The sequence below is a fragment of the Juglans microcarpa x Juglans regia genome, chromosome 5S (genome assembly GCF_004785595.1).
Source record: "Juglans microcarpa x Juglans regia isolate MS1-56 chromosome 5S, Jm3101_v1.0, whole genome shotgun sequence".
Taxonomy (NCBI): Eukaryota; Viridiplantae; Streptophyta; class Magnoliopsida; order Fagales; family Juglandaceae; genus Juglans; species Juglans microcarpa x Juglans regia.
This window is the reverse complement of record NC_054603.1, coordinates 10,992,922-11,012,605: the sequence shown is the minus strand read 5'-3', so window position 1 is coordinate 11,012,605 and position 19,684 is coordinate 10,992,922. Positions and strand designations below refer to the sequence as shown.

General features: G+C 33.5%; 1 protein-coding gene across 1 annotated transcript; it reads left to right on the top strand.

The window, feature by feature from the left end:
• Positions 1 to 138: 138 nt before the first annotated feature.
• LOC121266861 lies at positions 139 to 768 on the top strand. The gene is made up of 2 exons (XM_041170704.1): positions 139 to 280; positions 341 to 768. Exons 1-2 carry the CDS (start codon positions 233 to 235, stop codon positions 629 to 631), a joined length of 339 nt encoding a protein of 112 aa, XP_041026638.1. The 5' UTR covers positions 139 to 232; the 3' UTR covers positions 632 to 768.
• The last annotated feature ends 18,916 nt before the right edge of the window (positions 769 to 19,684 follow it).

Here is a 19,684-nt window from a genome sequence, read left to right as displayed (position 1 = left end):
AAACATTGACAAAAAACTCATATACACGAATTATTTTGAGAGAGAGAGAGAGAGATATGGGATCACACTCAACGCCTTTATGGTGACGCCATCTCTCGCAACACAAAGTCGCAAGCAATCAGTTGTACGCAGCACGATTTGCCTTCTCCCCACTATAAAAACCCCCCACCACATTTCCCTTCTTCCATTCTAACCTCTTTTTCTTTCCTTCAATTTCTCTTTTCATTTTCCCATGGCCAAGGAGCTCGAAGAACTCCAAGAATGCGACGTCATTTTTCCCGACCACCGCCACCAGCGGCATCACCAACTCAACCAAGACAGTGCTTTCTCAGATTCCCAAGATCAAATGGGTCGCCATAACAAGTCCAAGAAGTCCAACACCGAGAAGAGAATGGCCAACTCGCCTCCCCTCGGTATCCCGGATAGAATATTCCACCGCTTGGTTAGCGATGACCTTGACGACGCAAGGGAAGACGGGGAAATGGTACCTCCCCACGTTATCATAGAGCGGCGAATCGCCGGGAAAATGGCGTTCTCGCTTTGCACCGGCAACGGGAGGACTCTCAAGGGCCGGGATTTAAGCCATGTTCGGAATTCGATTCTCAGAATGACTGGCTTTTTGGAAACGTGACGACTGCTTTAATCTATGAGTCTATACCATTACCTGTATTAATCCATGGCCGCAAGGCCGCGACTACTCTTTTTTTTTTTTTTTTTTTTCAAAGAAATGTTATGCGGTAGTGAAAAGGAAAATACTTTCATTCGGCACTGTTCATGTTCACTTGTTCTTATCTATTTATTTTAGCAATTGGGGATTAATGTCATTCATTAATAGATATATAAAAATCCGGAATAAGAAACTGAATTTGGTTTTATGGGTTCCTTATGATTGGTTTTTTGTTGTTGTTTAATTGCGTGTAATTGAAGTTTTTGACTTTTTATCAGGCTTTCTTTATTAATTTATATTGTGTGAATGCTGCAGTAAACTGCTCTTTTGTTCTGGTTCTCTCCTCCATGATTAATTTGCAGGAAGCTGAATGTGCCACTACTGCTTTCAAACAGAGTTGCAGCTTTGTCTGGTTTTGGACAGAATATTCCGACATTAACAGCCTGTTTTTGTGCGTCTCTGCTTGTGCGGGTGTGGGTGTCATGTGTCGGGAAGAGACATAGATTAACTTACCAATATGGAACCATTTAAAATTTATTTTTTGGACGAGTCACTGGTTCCGTTTTTAACTTAGACACTTCAGCTTAATTTTAAATTGAATCATAACTTTTAAATCATAAACTTAGTTTAACTCATGAACTCGTCTTTACATATGGCATTACAACATTTTCAACTCAAAATTATTTTACGCAGAATCTACGATCTTTTTTAACTTTTCATAAATATATTTAAATTCATCTTAATATTTAAATACATCTAAATTCATCTTAGTTGAATCCTAAAAAACTCATTCCACCATCTTAACTAATTACTATTATTCATAAAGAATTCAATTCATTTCAATTCAGTTTAACATCTAAACCGGACCTTAAAATTATGATATTAATTATATCACGAATGATAGAATTTAAAATAAATAATATTATTATTTTATCTGTCTACTTATAAACTTTGAGATTATCCTGATTGAGGCAAGGTTAAACGTGAGTGTTATCCTTGCGTATTTATGGAGTACTACTCAATAAAGAATCATTTTAATCTGCCATATTTGGGTATATATATATCTAACCCACAAGATAACACTGGAACTAGTTTGGGACCCAAAAGTGAATGAGTTTGGTTGATTTTTGACCATTTCAGGTTAATAAAATAAGTTGGGACCATAAGCTGTCATGACTCAATGATCAATCAGTTTTGGATCTTTGGGTCTTGATCGAGAGTAGAGACAACCAAATAATTCTAGAACTCGGAGACCTTAAAAGGGGATTTGGATTTTTTAAGAGTTCGTGATAAAATTTTAAGACCTTAACATATGAATTTAGAAATTATCTCATTTCATTATATTTCATTATTATAATTTTTTTAAATTTTTTATACAAAATATAATAAACAATTCGACTTTTTCAAATTTTAAAATAATATTCTAAAAATATTTTATTCAACTTTCATTTAAAATCATCTCATCTCATTATCCAAACTGTACCTTAATGAACCTCACATCGTTTATAGTTGTTTGAGTGAATTTCTGGAATGACGTTATATGTTCAATATATATTATGGAACTTAATTTACCTGTCTATATTTTTCCCACTCGAAATCCTAGATCGGTTCGGATAAGATAATCCTAACTCTACTTAGGTGTATGGGGTCGGGGGGAGAAAAGAACTGTTTGAATAAACTCCGAACAGTAGTATATATAAAAGTTGCGTGCAGCATTAAGTTTCTTCTTAATTTGTCAAGATGTGGTATTAAATTAAGCTAAAATAATTATTTCTCTGCATATGATCACATATCATTGAACAGCCGATGATCTTCTTTGGCATCCATGCATGGTTTTCAAAATCGTGTAGTATAAAGCAAACGTATGCGTAAAATATGTACTTTGCCGCTGGTTTTAGATTTTTAGTGATTAATCATCTCCTACTTGAATTGGTGCAACACGTGTACATATACAGTACATATAATATAAAAGGTTACTAATTTTACACTTTACTCTTTTTTTTTTTAATTATTTTTGTTTTATTCTTATAATTTTCTTATTCTTTATTTTAGTTTTTTTTTTAACTTTTTTTATGCTTTTAAAATTATAATATTAATTTAAATATATGATGCACATAAAATTAAAGTTACTAGCTAGCTATAAAGAATCTTGTTTGAATATTAATTAAGCATTCTAATAATGTAAAATTAAAAATGCTCGATTTTTAATAATGAATATTGTTCTTGTTAATAACTTTTTTATGAAGCTAAAATCTTTGCCAGATATATATATATATATATATATATATATATATATAGGATAATATTTATAAGCTTGTCTTAACAAATAATAATAAGCTTTGATCATCCAAAATTCGAGTCCAAACTCAATTACAATAATAATTAATTAAGCAGCTCATCAACAAAATTCTCATATTCTAATACAAAATATATATTTCAACATAATTTTCATTTTAATAACCACATATCCTAAATTATTTTTTTAATTTTACTTGTATTATTCAGTCAAACATATTGTTCATCTTCTAAATATTGGTTGTTACGTTTTAATTTACTTTACTTGTATACGACTGATCATGTATAGGAAGAAAATCATCCCAACTCAATATCACTACAAGAAAATTATTTATTTGTAACCATTTAATTCTAGCAAAATTACTATTTGTAACTAAAATTAATTGTGAAAAATCTTTTAGTTACAATAAATTGATCACAAAAGTTCATTTTTCTTGTAGTGAATCAAGAATACATATATTAAACTTTAAATTTTATGTTTAGGATGCGATTTTACAGTGATCTGATGAAATTTTTTTCTAAAATCTAATTAAAAATGTAAGATTTGGTGATCAGTTATTTCATGTTCCAATACATTATTAAAAAATTAAAATAATTATATGTCAAGAACACAACTCAAGTGGCCGGTGATGATTAGGAGTGAAATCGGTCTAGTTTAAAATCGAACTGGTATATACCAGTTTTGATATTTGAAGAATTAATATAGCACCGGTTACACTCTTAAATCGGTACTTCCAGTTTTGCCGATTTCGGTTTGGTTCAGTCTGATTTTTCTGATATATTATATAGTATATATAATATAATATAGTGATAACATATTGTAGTATATTATAATTATATTATTGATTATAGTGATATATTATAGTATATTATAATATATAGTGATATAGTATTAGTATAATTATTAATACAATAAATTATAGTGATATATGATTTTAAAAATTAATATTCTATTAACTAGTAATTTATCATATAATACAAAATTATTTTATATATAATTATATATATTATATACAAAAATTATATATACTATAAAAAATTATATAAAAAATATTTTATAGAATATAAAAAATTAAAAAATATATATAAATATTTAGTTCGGTCCGGTGTTAAAAAAAATATAATCAGAGTCCACGTGTGAACCACGAGCTGGTTGCGTGAATGATGTCAGTGCCGCGTGCTCAGTGATCAAAGATCAGTGTCAGAAAACGACCGGACATTTTTAGCTCATTTTCTAATAAGGTGGACAATTATATATCATAGCCAGAGATTTAAAAAAATCAATTATAAATTCTTATACCTTCGTGATACACGTGTATGATTGTATTTTTATAAAAGGATATTATTTTTATAAATTATTTTATAAAATATTTTTTTATTTAAAATAGAGTTGTTAAAATAATTATATGTATATTATTTTTAATTTATTTTTCTTTTTACAGATAATCGTCCACCTCTTCCATACGAGATATTGTACTTTATATTTTTCTAAGTAACCTTTTATTGTAAATTTGTAGGAGAAATGACTGCTTTTCAAATATAATAAATTATTTATGTTTTGACAGGGATGACCCATGTGCCTTAATTACGTGCCAAAATTAAAATAAAAAATAATTAAGGTTAATTTGGATAATAAAATGAGATGGAATAATTTTAAATGAGTTGAATAAAATATTATTAGAATATTATTTTTTAATATTATTATTATTTTAAGATTTGAGAAAATTAAATTTTTTATTATATTTTATATCAAAATTTTAAAAATTATAAAGATAAAATGAATTGATAATATTTTTTTTTTTTATCTAAACGAATCTTAATGAAATATAAGTAAAGAAAAATGAATTGAGAAAAGATGAAAAAAAAAGAATAAGTCAAATCTATCTTATATATGATTAATACTCTTTGCTGACTTTATCAAATCCAACCAACCTTAGGACGTTTTTATTATGGTTTGAACCAAATGTACGTGTGGTTGTTGGGATGCCAATGGACTTTTTATAACTGTGCTCGGCTTGGTTTGAAATTTCAATTTATCTCAATTTATTTTTATAATTTTTTTAAATTTAATATAAAATATAATAAATAATTTAATTTTTTTAAATTTTAAAATAATAATAATATTAAAAAATAATATTTTAAAAATATTTTATCATTTCAATTCAACTCAACTCAATTCAACGTCTAAATGCAGCCTTATGTTTCGTTTGGTAACTAAAATCATCTCAACTTATCTCAACTCATCATTACAACTTTTTCAAATTTCAACACAAAATATAATAAATAATTCAACTTTTTCAAATCTTAAAATAATAATAATATTAAAAAATAATATTCTAACAATATTTTATCATCTCAACTCAGTTCAACATCCAAAAGCAGCCTAATTGTTTTCTCCTCAAGTGGTGTGAAAACTTAATTAATTAGCAGCTAATAGGGCATGACATACATATATAAATAAGATTTAATCAAGTTATAAAAAATACTAAAAAAGTATTTGGATAAGAAAGAATTGTAAATGAGAACTGCTACATTGACCCAAAAAACATTCCCAAAAAGCATTCCGAATAGACTATTTTACTTTTTTATTTTTCTTTTATTTTTTATGTATTTTTTAGTCATCATAAACATTTAAAAAAAATAAAAAATTCATAACATTATTAAAAAATACTTCTTTAATTACTAAATAAAAAAAAAAGTCATTCGGAACACAAATTCAGAACATATTTTCGGGACAAAAAGTATTTCTCATTGTTAATTACTTTCGGAGATTACGTAATACTTTTGTCTTATCAAATCAACATGGCATCTATTTTTTAATGAGATGACATTTTATAATAAGATGAGATTAATATTTGTCTGTATTTGAGAGAATTGATCAACAAATAGCCAAATACGTACGTATATCTTATCTAGCCATCAAATCTTACCTATAAAGAAAATAATCATCGATCAAGAATCGTATTTTCAAATGAATAATTGAATAATTTGACTCACTTGTCAATCGAAACAAGCTATAGGGATGTATTTTCAAATCCATAAAAATAATCAATTTGAGTGGTATTATCCATTGCAATAGCTAGGGGCTCATGATATGCATCACATTAATTATGATCCCTTGACCAAATTCGATGTTGGAATATTATATTATCCAAAAGGAGAAGAAATTAAATAAGATTTTTATATATAGCCAATGAGGTTCATCCAAGTAACCATAGAGTGTTATTAAACAGACAAACAGGCATTGATGCAAATAGAAAGAGACCGAGTACTGCATGTTACGTGTTGAACATGGCAGCAAGGAAATAGTTCCCAATGGGTTGCGCTAGCTACTCGATTTAATTGGAGTGCACACTTGGAAGTGTTAATAAAACAGTCTTTTTAGGTTAGGTTACTGATTTTGACATCTTAGTTATAAATGTTCTCCTTTATCTTTTTTTTCGGCTCATTTACGTGTTTCGAACGGTGGATTTCATTCGAGACTGATGTTATACATTACATTTACCTTCCACTAATAAAAAATTATTTAATAATAATAAATGTGTCACATTTTACATAATAAAATAAAATAATATTGTGGTGTATAGAATTTTCTTTCTTCCGATAATGCCAATAATTGAGAAGTGTTAAGTTTATAAAAATTCATAAACTAATATAACTGAATGTAAAATATTGTAAAATCTATTTTATAATAAAAGAGTTTTTAAAATCTAATGTATCACTACAAATCATATCCGTTGATGAACTTTACTTTTTGTAAAATCTTTTTAGGAATCAAACATTCCTATAAGTGATGTTTACATAAGCCAACCACTTGAATAAAAAAACAAAAAAAAATTCACTTCCGTTTGGATTGAGAGATGAAATAAGATAAGTTGAAATGATTTATGAATAGTAGTAAGATTTATGAGTTGAGATGGTTTTTGAAAATTTTGTATTTGCATTAGAAGTGAGATGAGATGATTTTAAGTTGTTAGAGATGAGTCAGATGTGGGTCTCACAAATAATTATATAATATTTGTAATGGTTTTATTTTATTTATAAATATATTTATAAATTTGTTTTTATAATAATAGAAACCAATAGAAATAATAGAAACTATCTTAAAGTTGGATGAAAGGGTGATTGGATTAGAGAATGTTTTACCTGTCTCTCAATCCAAACCGATACTTAAAATACGATACATTAATTGGTGTCAGGAAAAATGATTCATTTCATTTTTTAAGAACATCATCATTTCTCTTTCTTTGACCGCTTTAAAACTTTTTAATTATCCAATTCTTACAAGAACTTCCAAGTTTTTAAAGTATATTTCTCAAAATTGATTTGTTGGAAACACAAATGAATGATGAATCGACCTTATCCTTTGGGTCATTCGGTAATAGATAGGCAAAAACCAGCATTATCTCATCTTTACCGTATGATCTGACTCTGCATATTCATGACAAAATTGATGGAATAGTATATTCCCTGTGTCTTGAAAAGGAAAAAATATATATTTTAAATTATTGAATGATTCAAATAATTCACCAAAGTCCACCGTATTAAATAGACTATGACTAGGATCTGATCAGTACAACTAAATTATGTAGACTTTCTTTTTTAATTCATTGGCTCATGCAGTACTACATGACAAAAGGCAATCCTCCAAATTGCATCAAAAGCAACCAAATAAGCTGTGAAAGCTGAAGAACATCAAATCGCCAGTCTATCTAAAAATATGGAAATATCATCAAACAATGTACAAACACATCAATCTGGTAGGGGCAAGCTGGGAAAGCAATAGTAAATAAGATAAGCATAACTTCAATATGGACCACATGATGGAAAGATAAAGAGTGAGGAAAAGAAAGACTTTTAGTTTTAGAGCACCCCTTGCAACTGAGCTGGAGACCTGGTCAAAAAAATACAATCTGAATACGGTCTCTAATCTTTTCCTGAATCTTCCTCACTGCACCCGGCCATGTTTTAAATCGATCTCCTTATCTACTCTTGTCAAAGCATGAGATGTCTGTATCTACTCTTGTCAAGTCTTTTATGGCATTGACATCTTACTCCGCCAGCTTGTTTTTAGAGCGAACGTATGGAGTGATATTATAAGCATATTTCAACAATCCCACAACTAATTTTAGCTCTGATCACTTGTTGAGCCGGGAGCTATCAACCCACTAAAAATCAGTTGGTGTTAGGAAGGCACATCACGTCTTTCTTAACATCAAGCATCGCTTAATCCCTGCCATCATTACAACAAAAATTCATTTTTGAGATGATTTTTATTTAGAACGAAATGAAAATTGTCAAAAAAAAAAAAAAGAGATGTAGGGATGATATTCAAATTTTGTTTTTAAAAAATGACGGAAGGTGTTCAAATGGTATATGCAAAGATGAAAAATTTCGTCCTAAATAAAATAACCATTCGAACATCCACAAAAAACATTCAATCAAAATTAAATAAACATTCGAAAAGAAGTTATATATGGCCGAACGACAATTTCGTGTGTTAAGTAACACAATTTAGCGGGACATTGATTTACCATTTAAATAACATACAACAACATTCGAATGTCAAGGTTAATCAATGTTCGAACAAATATTATATATGATCGAATGAGAAATTGGTGGGTTAAGTCACTAAATTTAGCTAAACATTGACTTACCGTTCAAACTAATAAGTTATCAATATTCAAATGTAAAATAAAGTGTTCAAAAAGAAATTAGAAACGTTCAAACGTGATATATTCCATTCGAATGGTTACATAATTTTTACAATTATTGATGGCAACAAAATACCTTATTTAATTATGGATAAATATTTAATTTATATAAAAGTTAGCAATTAAATAATAGAAATCAATAATTAATTTAGAAAAGACGAAAAATACTTAATTCATAATTAAATTAAATTTACAAAACACCAAAATATTGTCCACACCAAAAAAAATGTAAATAAAGGATACAAACTACTAAGATCCCAACTCTCTACACACATCTTTGATTGTATCTAGGCGTGTCTTTAACTTCAGTTGAATACTGATTGTGATCTGAGTCGCAGACATGACATCAATCTCTATACGTAAGTCAGAGATGCTAGATTTAATCTTTGTATGTAAGTCAGACATGGCAGTATGGATCTCCATACGCACTGCATCGATCACCACTTATGTATGTCCGCTGATCTCTACATGCACTATATCAACCATCTCCTCACGAGTAGCTGTGCGTGATGCATCGGCCTGCGTGGATGTCTTACCGACCAATATTCCACGATCTCTCAGGTGTCCATCTCTCTGAGTATCGACTGGGTCTGGAATGGGACCACGAAGACGAAGTCTTAAGTGTCATGTGCTTTGTGACAGGGTGGAGTTGTTAATCGGTTTCATCGGCTCCCGGACACGCTCAACAATATTTGGCAGGATCCCGACATGTAGCAAAAATCAGGTGATCAGAATCCCGAATGACAATATATCCATTGTAATGTACCAGACCTCTGATTAAATCCTATCGAATATATAACTCACTAGGTTGATAAGAACGCCATGAGCAACGCGTATCATAAATTTCACCTGATCCATTCCAACTTCTATCCTGTGCTTCCGATGATCAATATTATTGGCGATGATTAAGTTCATGATCTTGAAGAAAGCAGATAGATATGCCTGCTTGATTCTCTTCGTCCCATCATACAGAGGAGCATTTAAACCAACAACTAACTCTCTCACCTCATGATCAGCGAGGGCATCGAGCTCATCTATATAAGTTGATCCCTCGTCCTCAGCCGTCTCCCCATCACCATAAGCTGGAGAGAGTCTAGGCACCACGTTAGGATATGCAGTGCGCAGTCCAGGAATACCAATAAAATCAGCGAGTGTATCTGCTAAAAATATAACTGAAGCTCCTCGGATAGAGATCATATATGTCCCTCCGTTTGGGTTGGCACCACTGAGCTCTTTATAGAACTCAGAGATGATGTCAATATAAGACACGAGGTCTCATGCTTTGTCCTTCTGATCGAGGATTGGTGCCCAACCATGATCATTGAACACTGATGTCAAAGAATGACCCTTAAGATATATATGATGTTATCCTTGAGGTGGATGGACAAGATAAAGAAGAAAATGATCATTCTACTCAAGAAACATACTAAGAGAGTCAACTCGCCTTTAACTTGTTTGTGTATTTGAGACAATATGAGATGATTCCATTACATAGAGATGATATTGAGGCTGAAATTATTGATGCAACAGTTGAGCAAAATGTTGAGTTATCTGAAATATCTATAGATGATGAGGGCGAATCTACAAATGAAATTGATATAGATGATTGACCGGTTCTGTGTTCACATTACATATTATGACAAATCTTTTATGTAATGAATGTATCAGTATTTCAAAATTATGTCACCAAAGAGGAAGGAAGTCCGCATCTCATCTCTACCTATTTCTAGCTCTTCGTTTGACTCACCACTAGAGATTGACTCTACAGAACAAAGTAAAAATCTAACAGTCATTTTGTTTTAATTAAGGTCATTCATACATATTACATCATTTCTAACCATAATTTACTTTGTTTCTACAATGAACTAAATATTTTAAAGAGTTAATAATACAATCTTGTCAAGGTCGAGGCATTATTAAAAGCGTGACGTTGGAAAAATATTGTAAAGTGGGTAAGACTAAGGTTAACATTCCTAACGAACATACAGGAGGCGAACGACAAGAAGCAGCTTGGCTTGCATCGCATGTGAGTGCTCTTACACGAAATTATGCACATTTGGCTATGAGTTCATGACAGAAAGTCTCCAAGGATATGAAATAGCTTATCAAGAAGCGTTACTTCGTAATATTTAAGTAATTGATTTATATTAATATTATTTAATATATATGCAAAATTGAGAATATTTTGGATGATAATATTCTTATGTATATATTTTTACAAGGATGACTTCGAACTAAATTTTGGTCGCAGAGAGGAGCATAAGATTGTCGATGAGATTATGTATAATACATTCTGTAAATATAAGACGATGTGTTATGAGCATTCTAATAAGTTCGAGAACAAGGAAGATGCACGCCAACATGCTTTTAAGGATATCCAACCTTCCGATTGGGAAAAACTTTGTAATATATTTGAGAATCCATTATATAAAGTAAATTAAATTAATTTTTTTTACGTGTCCTATTTATAATTATTGTTTCCTAATATTTATAACTTCTATGCAGATGCGAAATTCTATAAATAAAACAAATAGATCGAAGTTGAAGATTTATCATCATGCAGGCTCAAGATCTTTCCATCGCCTCTCTAAATTAGCAAAACAAGTAAACTTGGAAATGAGCATGAAACAACAAGAACAACAACAACAAGAGTTTAGGAGAGATATGCAACTCCATATGCAGATGCTTATGCAACAGTTCAAGCCTCCAAGCAACTGATTTACATTAATTGTATAAATTTTGGAATCTATTTCTATACGAAGAACGCTAGTACTACTACTATTTTATTTATTTAGTTCGCACTTATTAGACTAGTTTTATGGGTATTGAACAAATTGTAATATATTTTTTTTAATATTATGTATGCCAATTTGGTTTTTAATTATTATGTAAAATAAAATAGTTATTGTTTGAACGAGCAAAAATTATTCAAACATGAGTAAAATCATTCGAATATTAATACAGAACATTCGAATGTAATCGAAATTAAATGTTTGAACAGTATGTGAAACCGTTCGAATGAATCATTGAACATGAACTAAACATTCGAACGTCTACTAATATGAAATTGTCTGATCCTATCACGGTCTGTTCAAACGTTTCCTTATACCTATTTGGTTGAACAGACTGGTATCGATCGACTGCTCATAAAGGACGCGTTCGAACATACAATACGTTTGAATGTTAATTCTGTACTGTTTGAACAGGACGAAATTGATATTTTAGTCCCAAAATACTTTTTGGGACACTGTTATTGGAACATACGATTTTTTTTTTTTTTGTCCAAAGAAGTATTTTGTGATGAAAACCCAATTTTTTGGGACAAAACTGAAATTTTGTCCCACTTTTCATCCCAAAAAACCAGTTACGTTGTAGTGCATCATTCGCACCCTACATGATTGTAGGAAATGATAATATAAACCTACTTGCAGCTCTGTTATGTTGATTCCTTATAATGGCTAAAGCTTTTCATTTCTCCCCACCCTCTCTCTATCATACATCTTCAAGGTTTTTTTCTACCTCATTTACATTTTCTTAAAAGCCGTATGTTTCTCATCGTCTTTAATTAGACTCCTTTTTACATTACTTGTTACAATGGTTTATTTTCTATAAAATGTACAACATTCTCTGCATATGGCTTACAATCCTTGACAAGATATCCTTTCTATATATCTTGGACCATACATCTTTCAAGTATCATCGTGGCAATTGTTCACCATATTAATCCCTACTTATTTGGTAGTATTAAATCACTTGGTTTTTGGTTGAACTACAATGTACGTAAGCAACTACACAGAAGATGATTATGTCCCTATACTACTTAATTTGTCTATGATAGGATATATTATCATCAATTATATAGTTTCTATTTCTAGTGTTTTATAGCTCCACTTAACATAGCGGCCTGTTGCAAGTAGCAGGTCCTGTTTGGATAATAAAAGTGTTTTATCTGATCTCATTTCATCTTTACAATTTTCTCAAATTTTCACACAAAATATAATAAATAATTCAATTTTTTCAAATCTTAAAATAATAATAATATTAAAAAATAATATTCTAATAATATTTTATTTAACTTTCAACTTTTATCTAAAACCATCACATTTCATCTCATTATCCAAACCTCACCTTATGTTTAGAGTAGGTTTGGATGTTAGGAATATTTCAGATTATTCGTAAATAGTAGTGAAATTGTTTATAAATAGTAGTGAAATAATAATGAACTGTTTGTGAATAGTAGTGAAGTAGTCTGAGATAATGTTTCTCACAATTTCTAGCAATTGAAAAATTGATTAAATATACCTCCTTCTCCCACGACAGAGAGAAAACATTGAAGGGTCATTTTGTTAGTTGTCATTGTATTGTTCTTCCCTCCCTCAAGTCCACAAACACTAAAAGTTCCCTTGATCACCCACCATAGCTCATGTTGAGCTTCTCGATCCCTTCCTCTTGCCCCTCTCTCACAAAACTAGTTTTGCTCTTTAATTTTATTTCTAAGTCCTACATCTCTTCATCCTCTCTTCTTCTTCTTCTTACCTTTGTTCTTTTTCTTTGGATTCCTTTGTTTTCTCAAGTTATTGAAGCAAAGATTTTAGACTTCTATTTCACCCGATAACTATACAGAGGCCATTAATGGAACCATTAACCTCCCAAGCTTACAAATAACAATATAAATTAGCATGTGGCAGTCATGCATTGCCATCGATGAGTTTGGCTGCCACACACCACCCTCTTTCTAAAAAAGGTGAACACAAGATGTTTGATGAAATGCTTCAACTAACGTGAGTCCATAGAGAGTATTATTTCTATATATAATGTGCATTATACCAATAAGGTAACTTGTGGAAAATGAAGAAAATATACAATTGATAGCATTTGTAATGTAGCGGTTGCATGAGTCAAGGTTGCTATAAGGGTGATCGAGAGAATCTTCAGGAGATGCTTTGGAGGCAGCCATTGTGACAGTTTTTGTGAGTTGTGGGAGTTCTATGGGCAAGTTCCCTTCTATGTTATTACACCCTCACAATTGTGCCAAGGTACGAGGCCAATTTGGTCCGAAGATAAAAAAGAGCAAGTCGTCCAAGTGGATTGGCAAAAATGTTAGGAAGTTGGAGAGAGGCTGGAACATGCCGAGCATTAAATAGACCAAGAGCTACACGTTCATGGACGTAGCGATAATCAATCTCGATGTGCTTACTCCGAGCATAAAAGACAGGGTTGACTGTCATATAAAGAGCACTGATATTATCACAAAGTAAGAGCAGAGTGGAAGAGAGGTGAATGCCTAGATCACGAAGTAAGAATGATAGCCAAGTTATCCTAGCAGTAGTATGGGCCATTGCTCTGTACGAAGCTTTGGAGCTTAATCTGGAAACTGTCTGTTGCTTTTATGCAGACCAGGAAATGTAGTTGCTATCGAGAAAGACACAATAGCCTGTTGCGGAACATTTGGTGAGGGGACACCTTACCTGATATGCGTATGAAAATGCATACAGATCAAGTGTAGAGTGGGAACTAAAATGAGGACCAAGATCAACAATACTTTTTAAATACCGAATGATGCAATTGAAAATTTTGTAATGGACTTCCGTAGGGGAATGCATAAATTGAGAAATAAAATTAACATTGTAGCAGAGGTCAGAGTGAGTAAGGATAAGATATTGGAGTGCACTAATAATATTGCGATAGTGTGTAGGATAAGATAAGGGTGTCTGTGAGGTAAGTTCTTTAGTCTTGGGCATCATGGGAGTACCCATGGGTTTACAGTCATGCATTTTTATCACGTTATAAAATATCAAGAGCATATTTGGTTTGAGACAAGGTAAGTCCATCAAAAGTCGAGGTGATCTGAATACCAAGAAAATAGTGTAGGGGCAAAGTCTTTCATGGCAAACTAACTAGAAGGATGGAAATAAATTCATGAAGATAAGCAAAGGCCAAACCGTTTAATAAAATACCATCAACATACAGTAGTAAAATAAAAGAACCACGAGAGAAATGACAAATAAACATAGAAGAATCAGCAGTGCTACAAATAAAGCTATAAGTCAATAAGAAACTGATAAACTTGTCAAACCATGCACGATGTGCTTGTTTTAGACCATAAAGATATTTATTTAACTTGCAAACATAAGAAGAGTGAGTTTGGTGAACCAAACTTGGAGATTGTTCCATGAAAGCAGATTCATGGAGGTCACCATGAAGAAAAACATTCTTGACGTCTAATTGAAGAATACTCCAATGGTTGATCAAAGTAAAAGTGATGACAATTTAGATTGTACTTGGTTTGATAACTGGAGTCTTGAGAGAAGGTCTCATGATAGTTGATGTCATCTTTCTAATGAAAACCTGTAGCAACTAAACGAGACTTCAACCAATCTAAGGTGCCATTAGTTTTGAGTTTGGATTTGAAAACCTATATACAACTGATGACAGGCATGGTAGACTCACGAGGGACAAGAGTCCAAGTATTATTCTCATGTAATGCCTATAATTCATCATGCATTGCTTGTAACCAACCAGGATGTTTGAAGGCAAAGTGGATTGATTTTAGCTTTGCGGGAGTGAAAGTGAGGTCATGGAGGTTAGTATATTTGGGCTTGAGCTTGCAAATACTGGATTCAAAGTGAGTAACAATGGTGTGGTCAGAGGCCACTGAAGAATTGGTTGAAAGATCAGTAGGTGGTATGGGTGCTATAAAGGGTGGATCAAAGATGGGTAAAGGAGAGGAAGGTAGACTACGGTCTCTAGTGGATGATGTATCAGGTGCGGGGGAAGGGTGAGAGGGGGTTGATTCGGAACTCCATTGTGAAAAAGCATGGTCATACCAAGTTTATGAATAGTACGGTGACATCATTCACTGATACCATTCTGTTAAGGGGTATGAGGGTAGGAAAAACGATGAATAATACCTTGTTTTTGTAAATGGGATGTAAACTGGGTGTTAGCAAACTTGCCTCCCCCATCAGTTTGAATTTTTGTTTGTTTGTTAAACTAATGCTCAACATATTTTTCAAAAATTAAAAAAGTAGAAAAAAAAATTGGACTTTTTGCTTAAAGGAATAAGCCACATATATTTAAAGAAATCATAAACTAAGCAAGCATAATAATGAAATTTGCCAACATATAGGAGCAAGAGCTCATAAATCATAGCAAGTGGAAGATTGTAAAAATGGTAGTTCGTAAAATTTGCCAAATTACCCATGCACGTTCGAACTGTGCATGGCACGCACAGTGCTAAGCACAGTGCACAACGGGTGCACGTTGTCATGCATTTGGGAGCCTCACGGCAGCCTGCCACGGGCCCTACTGACCCGTTGCCACGCATCACGACCCCTCTGCTCAGGCTCATGCATCACAGCCCCAATGCTCGGGCTCATGCATCACGGCCCCTCTGCTCGGAATCATGCGTCATGGCCTCACTTACTTGGACTCACTCCTCGGGCCTAACAATGAAGTTTCTCGGCCACGACCATCCCGATATGCACATGGGTGGGCGCTTGCCACACACAAACTTCCTCGACCTCGGTTGAAGCTTGCCCATGAACTTCACTCCATCACAGACCTCCCTCTGTCACCTATGGCACCTTGCTCGGCCGCAAGCAAGGTGCACGAACACCACCACATGCACGACCACTTGGAATATTTCTTGGCCACAAGAAGAGGCATTGCCTAGCACGAGCAGCCTCCAGTACATGTTGTATGGCCCATGCAACATGCTTCACCAGCTCTTACTCGGCCACGATGATGACAAAGTACTAAAGTTGCTCAGCTACATGTGGCATATCTCATGCCACGTCCTGTGTCTTTATTCGCCCACAATGATGATCAACGACCAAAGCCCCTCAAACCTACAACAGTTGCAAAAAAATAAATAAAGAGAGAGAAAAGGAACATCGACCGACAGTAGAAAATTTCAGTCAAGCAAAGGTCAACTACAGCGGCTAAAACATCTAGGTTTATCTCTCTCAAAATTTGTGTGAATTCCATCTTGGCTAACAGAATTAATTCCTGTGGGGGTGAAACACCGGCTACTTGGCCCCGCTCGGGCTTTGTTCGGGCTTTTTAATATGCCTCCATTAGAATAAATTACTTGGCATCGTGGGCACCTGGGTCTTCATCACCATCTAAACCTGGCTGCACACAGGCACGCCTCTAACTTTCTTTAGAAAAGCGATTTAGGTTTGTAAATCTCATATTTCTGATTTGGTTTATTTAAGCTAACTGAGTTGGCTTTTTTTAGCAAGGACAAACGTCTTCTTCAACAAAGTAGAGTCCCTTGACTCATCACGATGTATGTGTCAGACACGAGTCCCTTGACTTGCCATATAGTATAGGCCAGGCACTAGTCCCTTGACTTATCCATACGACTAGTCAAACACAAGTCTCTTGACTTACTGGCTTTCGTGTCACCAAGCCAAGTCTCTTAACTCGCCATGAAGTTTAGCTTGTATACAATTCTCTTGACTTGCCAACTTTCTTGCCATCAAGCCAAGTCCCTTGACTAGCCATGAAGTTTAGGCCGGGCACCAGTCCCTTGGCTTGCCCAAATGGCTAGTCGAACACAAGTCCATTAACTTGCCGACTTTCGTGCCACCAAGTAGGTTTGTCCAAGAAACCCGATGGGCCACTCAACCCGCGCGACCCGATTGGGCCCACCCGAAAAAATTCGGGCTCATCGAGTCAAAACTTAAAAGTGGGTTTATAAAGTTGAATCCGTCGAAACCGATTTTGGACAGAAAGTCTCTTCTCCCACTGTGAAACCCTAGCCTCTGTCGGCGTTCTCCATCACGTTCTCTGTCGGCTTTCTCCCCTATGTTTCTGCTTTCCTGCCCCAGGTTACTAGTCTCTTTTACTTTCTCTCTTTTGCTCGACTGTTGGAGGGGGTTCTCTTCTTCCATGGGTTGGGTTTTGCTTATAGATTTTTCAGAATGTTTCAGTTGGGAATTGTAGGGTGATTTCCCTTGAATCTCTTTTGGGTTCTCTTTTATTTTTTGTTCAATTTGCATTTTTTTTTAAAAAGTTTGTTGGATTCATTCAAGGTCGTTTCCTTTCTTGAAAACTGTCATTGTTTGTGGTTTTTTCTTCTTGTTTGTGTTGGAGATAAATGTGCTTGAACTTTTGTTTGAAAACAAAGGTTTTCTTCTTATAATTTAATTGGTTATGAACTTCTATATTATTAGCTATTTCTGAGTATATATTTCTGAGTAAAAATAAATATTGTATTGGAAGTGGAAATTTTATTGCCTTGATGTCTCCATTCTTCAATTGGAGAGCTCATTAGCAGTTTCCTAAGGAAGCATAGCTATCTCCAGAGGCCTTATAATATCATTTCAAGAACTTATTTGTACTCAATTATAATATCTTTTTATTAGTGTTTATCATCTTTTGTTTGTTAGTTTTTGTTTAATTTCTACTTTTTTTTCAAGACTTTCCATTTTGTTTCTAAGACTTACAATTTTGAATTCTAATCGCATAGGTAGCAAATATTAATGTTTCAGTAGGTCATGCATATGCATGAGTTATCCAGTCTATGAAAAAAAAAAAAAAAAGACCCGAATCAGACAGGTCTAGTCGGGTCAAGTTCAAGCATTCCTGTATATGGGTCCAGTCGGGCCAAGAACCGAAATATTGTGGGCAAGTTGCAGGCCTACCACCAAGCCTAGTCTTTTGACTCGGCCTTGGACAACAACACCAACATAGTATCTTCTTCAGCAAACGTCGAGTGTTACACATGTGCCACAACTGCCACCTGTGGGTTACTTTCGGGAATGATCCTCCGAGCTCCATAACAGCCTCGTCAACTGCCAAAGATGGACCTAGAGGGTCGACAGACTCCTTGACCACTTAGAGCAGGTTACCACCAATAAACATCAACAATGAAATAGGAACACCAACAACAATTCACATCAATGGGCAAAAAATATTCCAACACCATCGAAGACATCTACAACTTTCATTTCTATTTACTTTTATGTTTTTCTCTAGTAGTGTTTTTATGTAAATGTTTGGAAAACTATCAACCTTAGCATGCCTACTTGTTGCTTCATCTTCTGAGAGTCTAATGGTACTCTACTTTGCCATGCCATGAAGTGGCTCTTGCTCCCCATTTTAAAACACGTGTTGTAAAATTTATTGTAAAATGTATTGTGTGGGTATCATTATTCTTTCCAAATGAAAAATATGCAAATGGTGTGAAGGGAAAAAAATATCCTAGGCCCAACCCATCAAAGGGCCCCCATTAGAAAACAACTTAAAGAGAGAGGAAAGGAAGACAATGAGGGGACAAGGGGAAAGAATATGTCAAAGAGAAAAGAAGGAATGGATGGAAAAAAAAAAAGAAGAGAAAATGAGAAACGAGGGAAAGCAAGTCAGGCACACCAACGAGGAGTAGAATAAAGCTGACATCCCTCACCACTCACAAGGTTAGGGATGAAAATGGATCAAACTGGATGAGAAATGGGCTTGTTCTTCGACTTCTTCAAATTCCTCAACCTCACGACGAGAGCTTCAGCGAGAATATCTCCTACAGCAAACAGATCTGCGACTTCTATTGTATAGTGAGAAATGAGAGACTGTAAAATAATCATATTATAGTTGATTCCTCTCCAAATGTTTATGGACATAGGCATTATGCCGAACCATGTAAATATATGTGCCCCACTCTCTTTATTTTTCCTGCATTTACTTCTTATTCACTGTCATGGATGTATGTACTGAAGTAATAAAGTCGTACCGGACCACTGCTGGAGGCTCCAGATCATACTGATCGAGATTCAAATCATCATAGCAGGCTAGGAATGACTCTTTTTTCCTTTCTAACTTGTTGTGCAATTTTTTGGTATTAATAGGATGTAAGATAGAAGTTTTCCTACCATCACCCCAATATAATCAGACACAACACCCTACTCCCTGATGAAGGACTTTTTTTTTTTTTGGCAATAGTCGCTAATGATCAGACTGGACAAATGGCTTGGTACCATTTTCTAAAATGCATTTATTTTATGCG

Coding starts and splice junctions, on each gene's coding strand:
- LOC121266861 (XM_041170704.1), top strand. CDS start 233: ATGGCCAAGGAGCTCGAAGAACTCCAAGAATGCGACGTCATTTTTCCC. Junction 281..340: donor AATGCGACGTCATTTTTCCC/GACCACCGCCAC, acceptor TCAGATTCCCAA/GATCAAATGGGTCGCCATAA.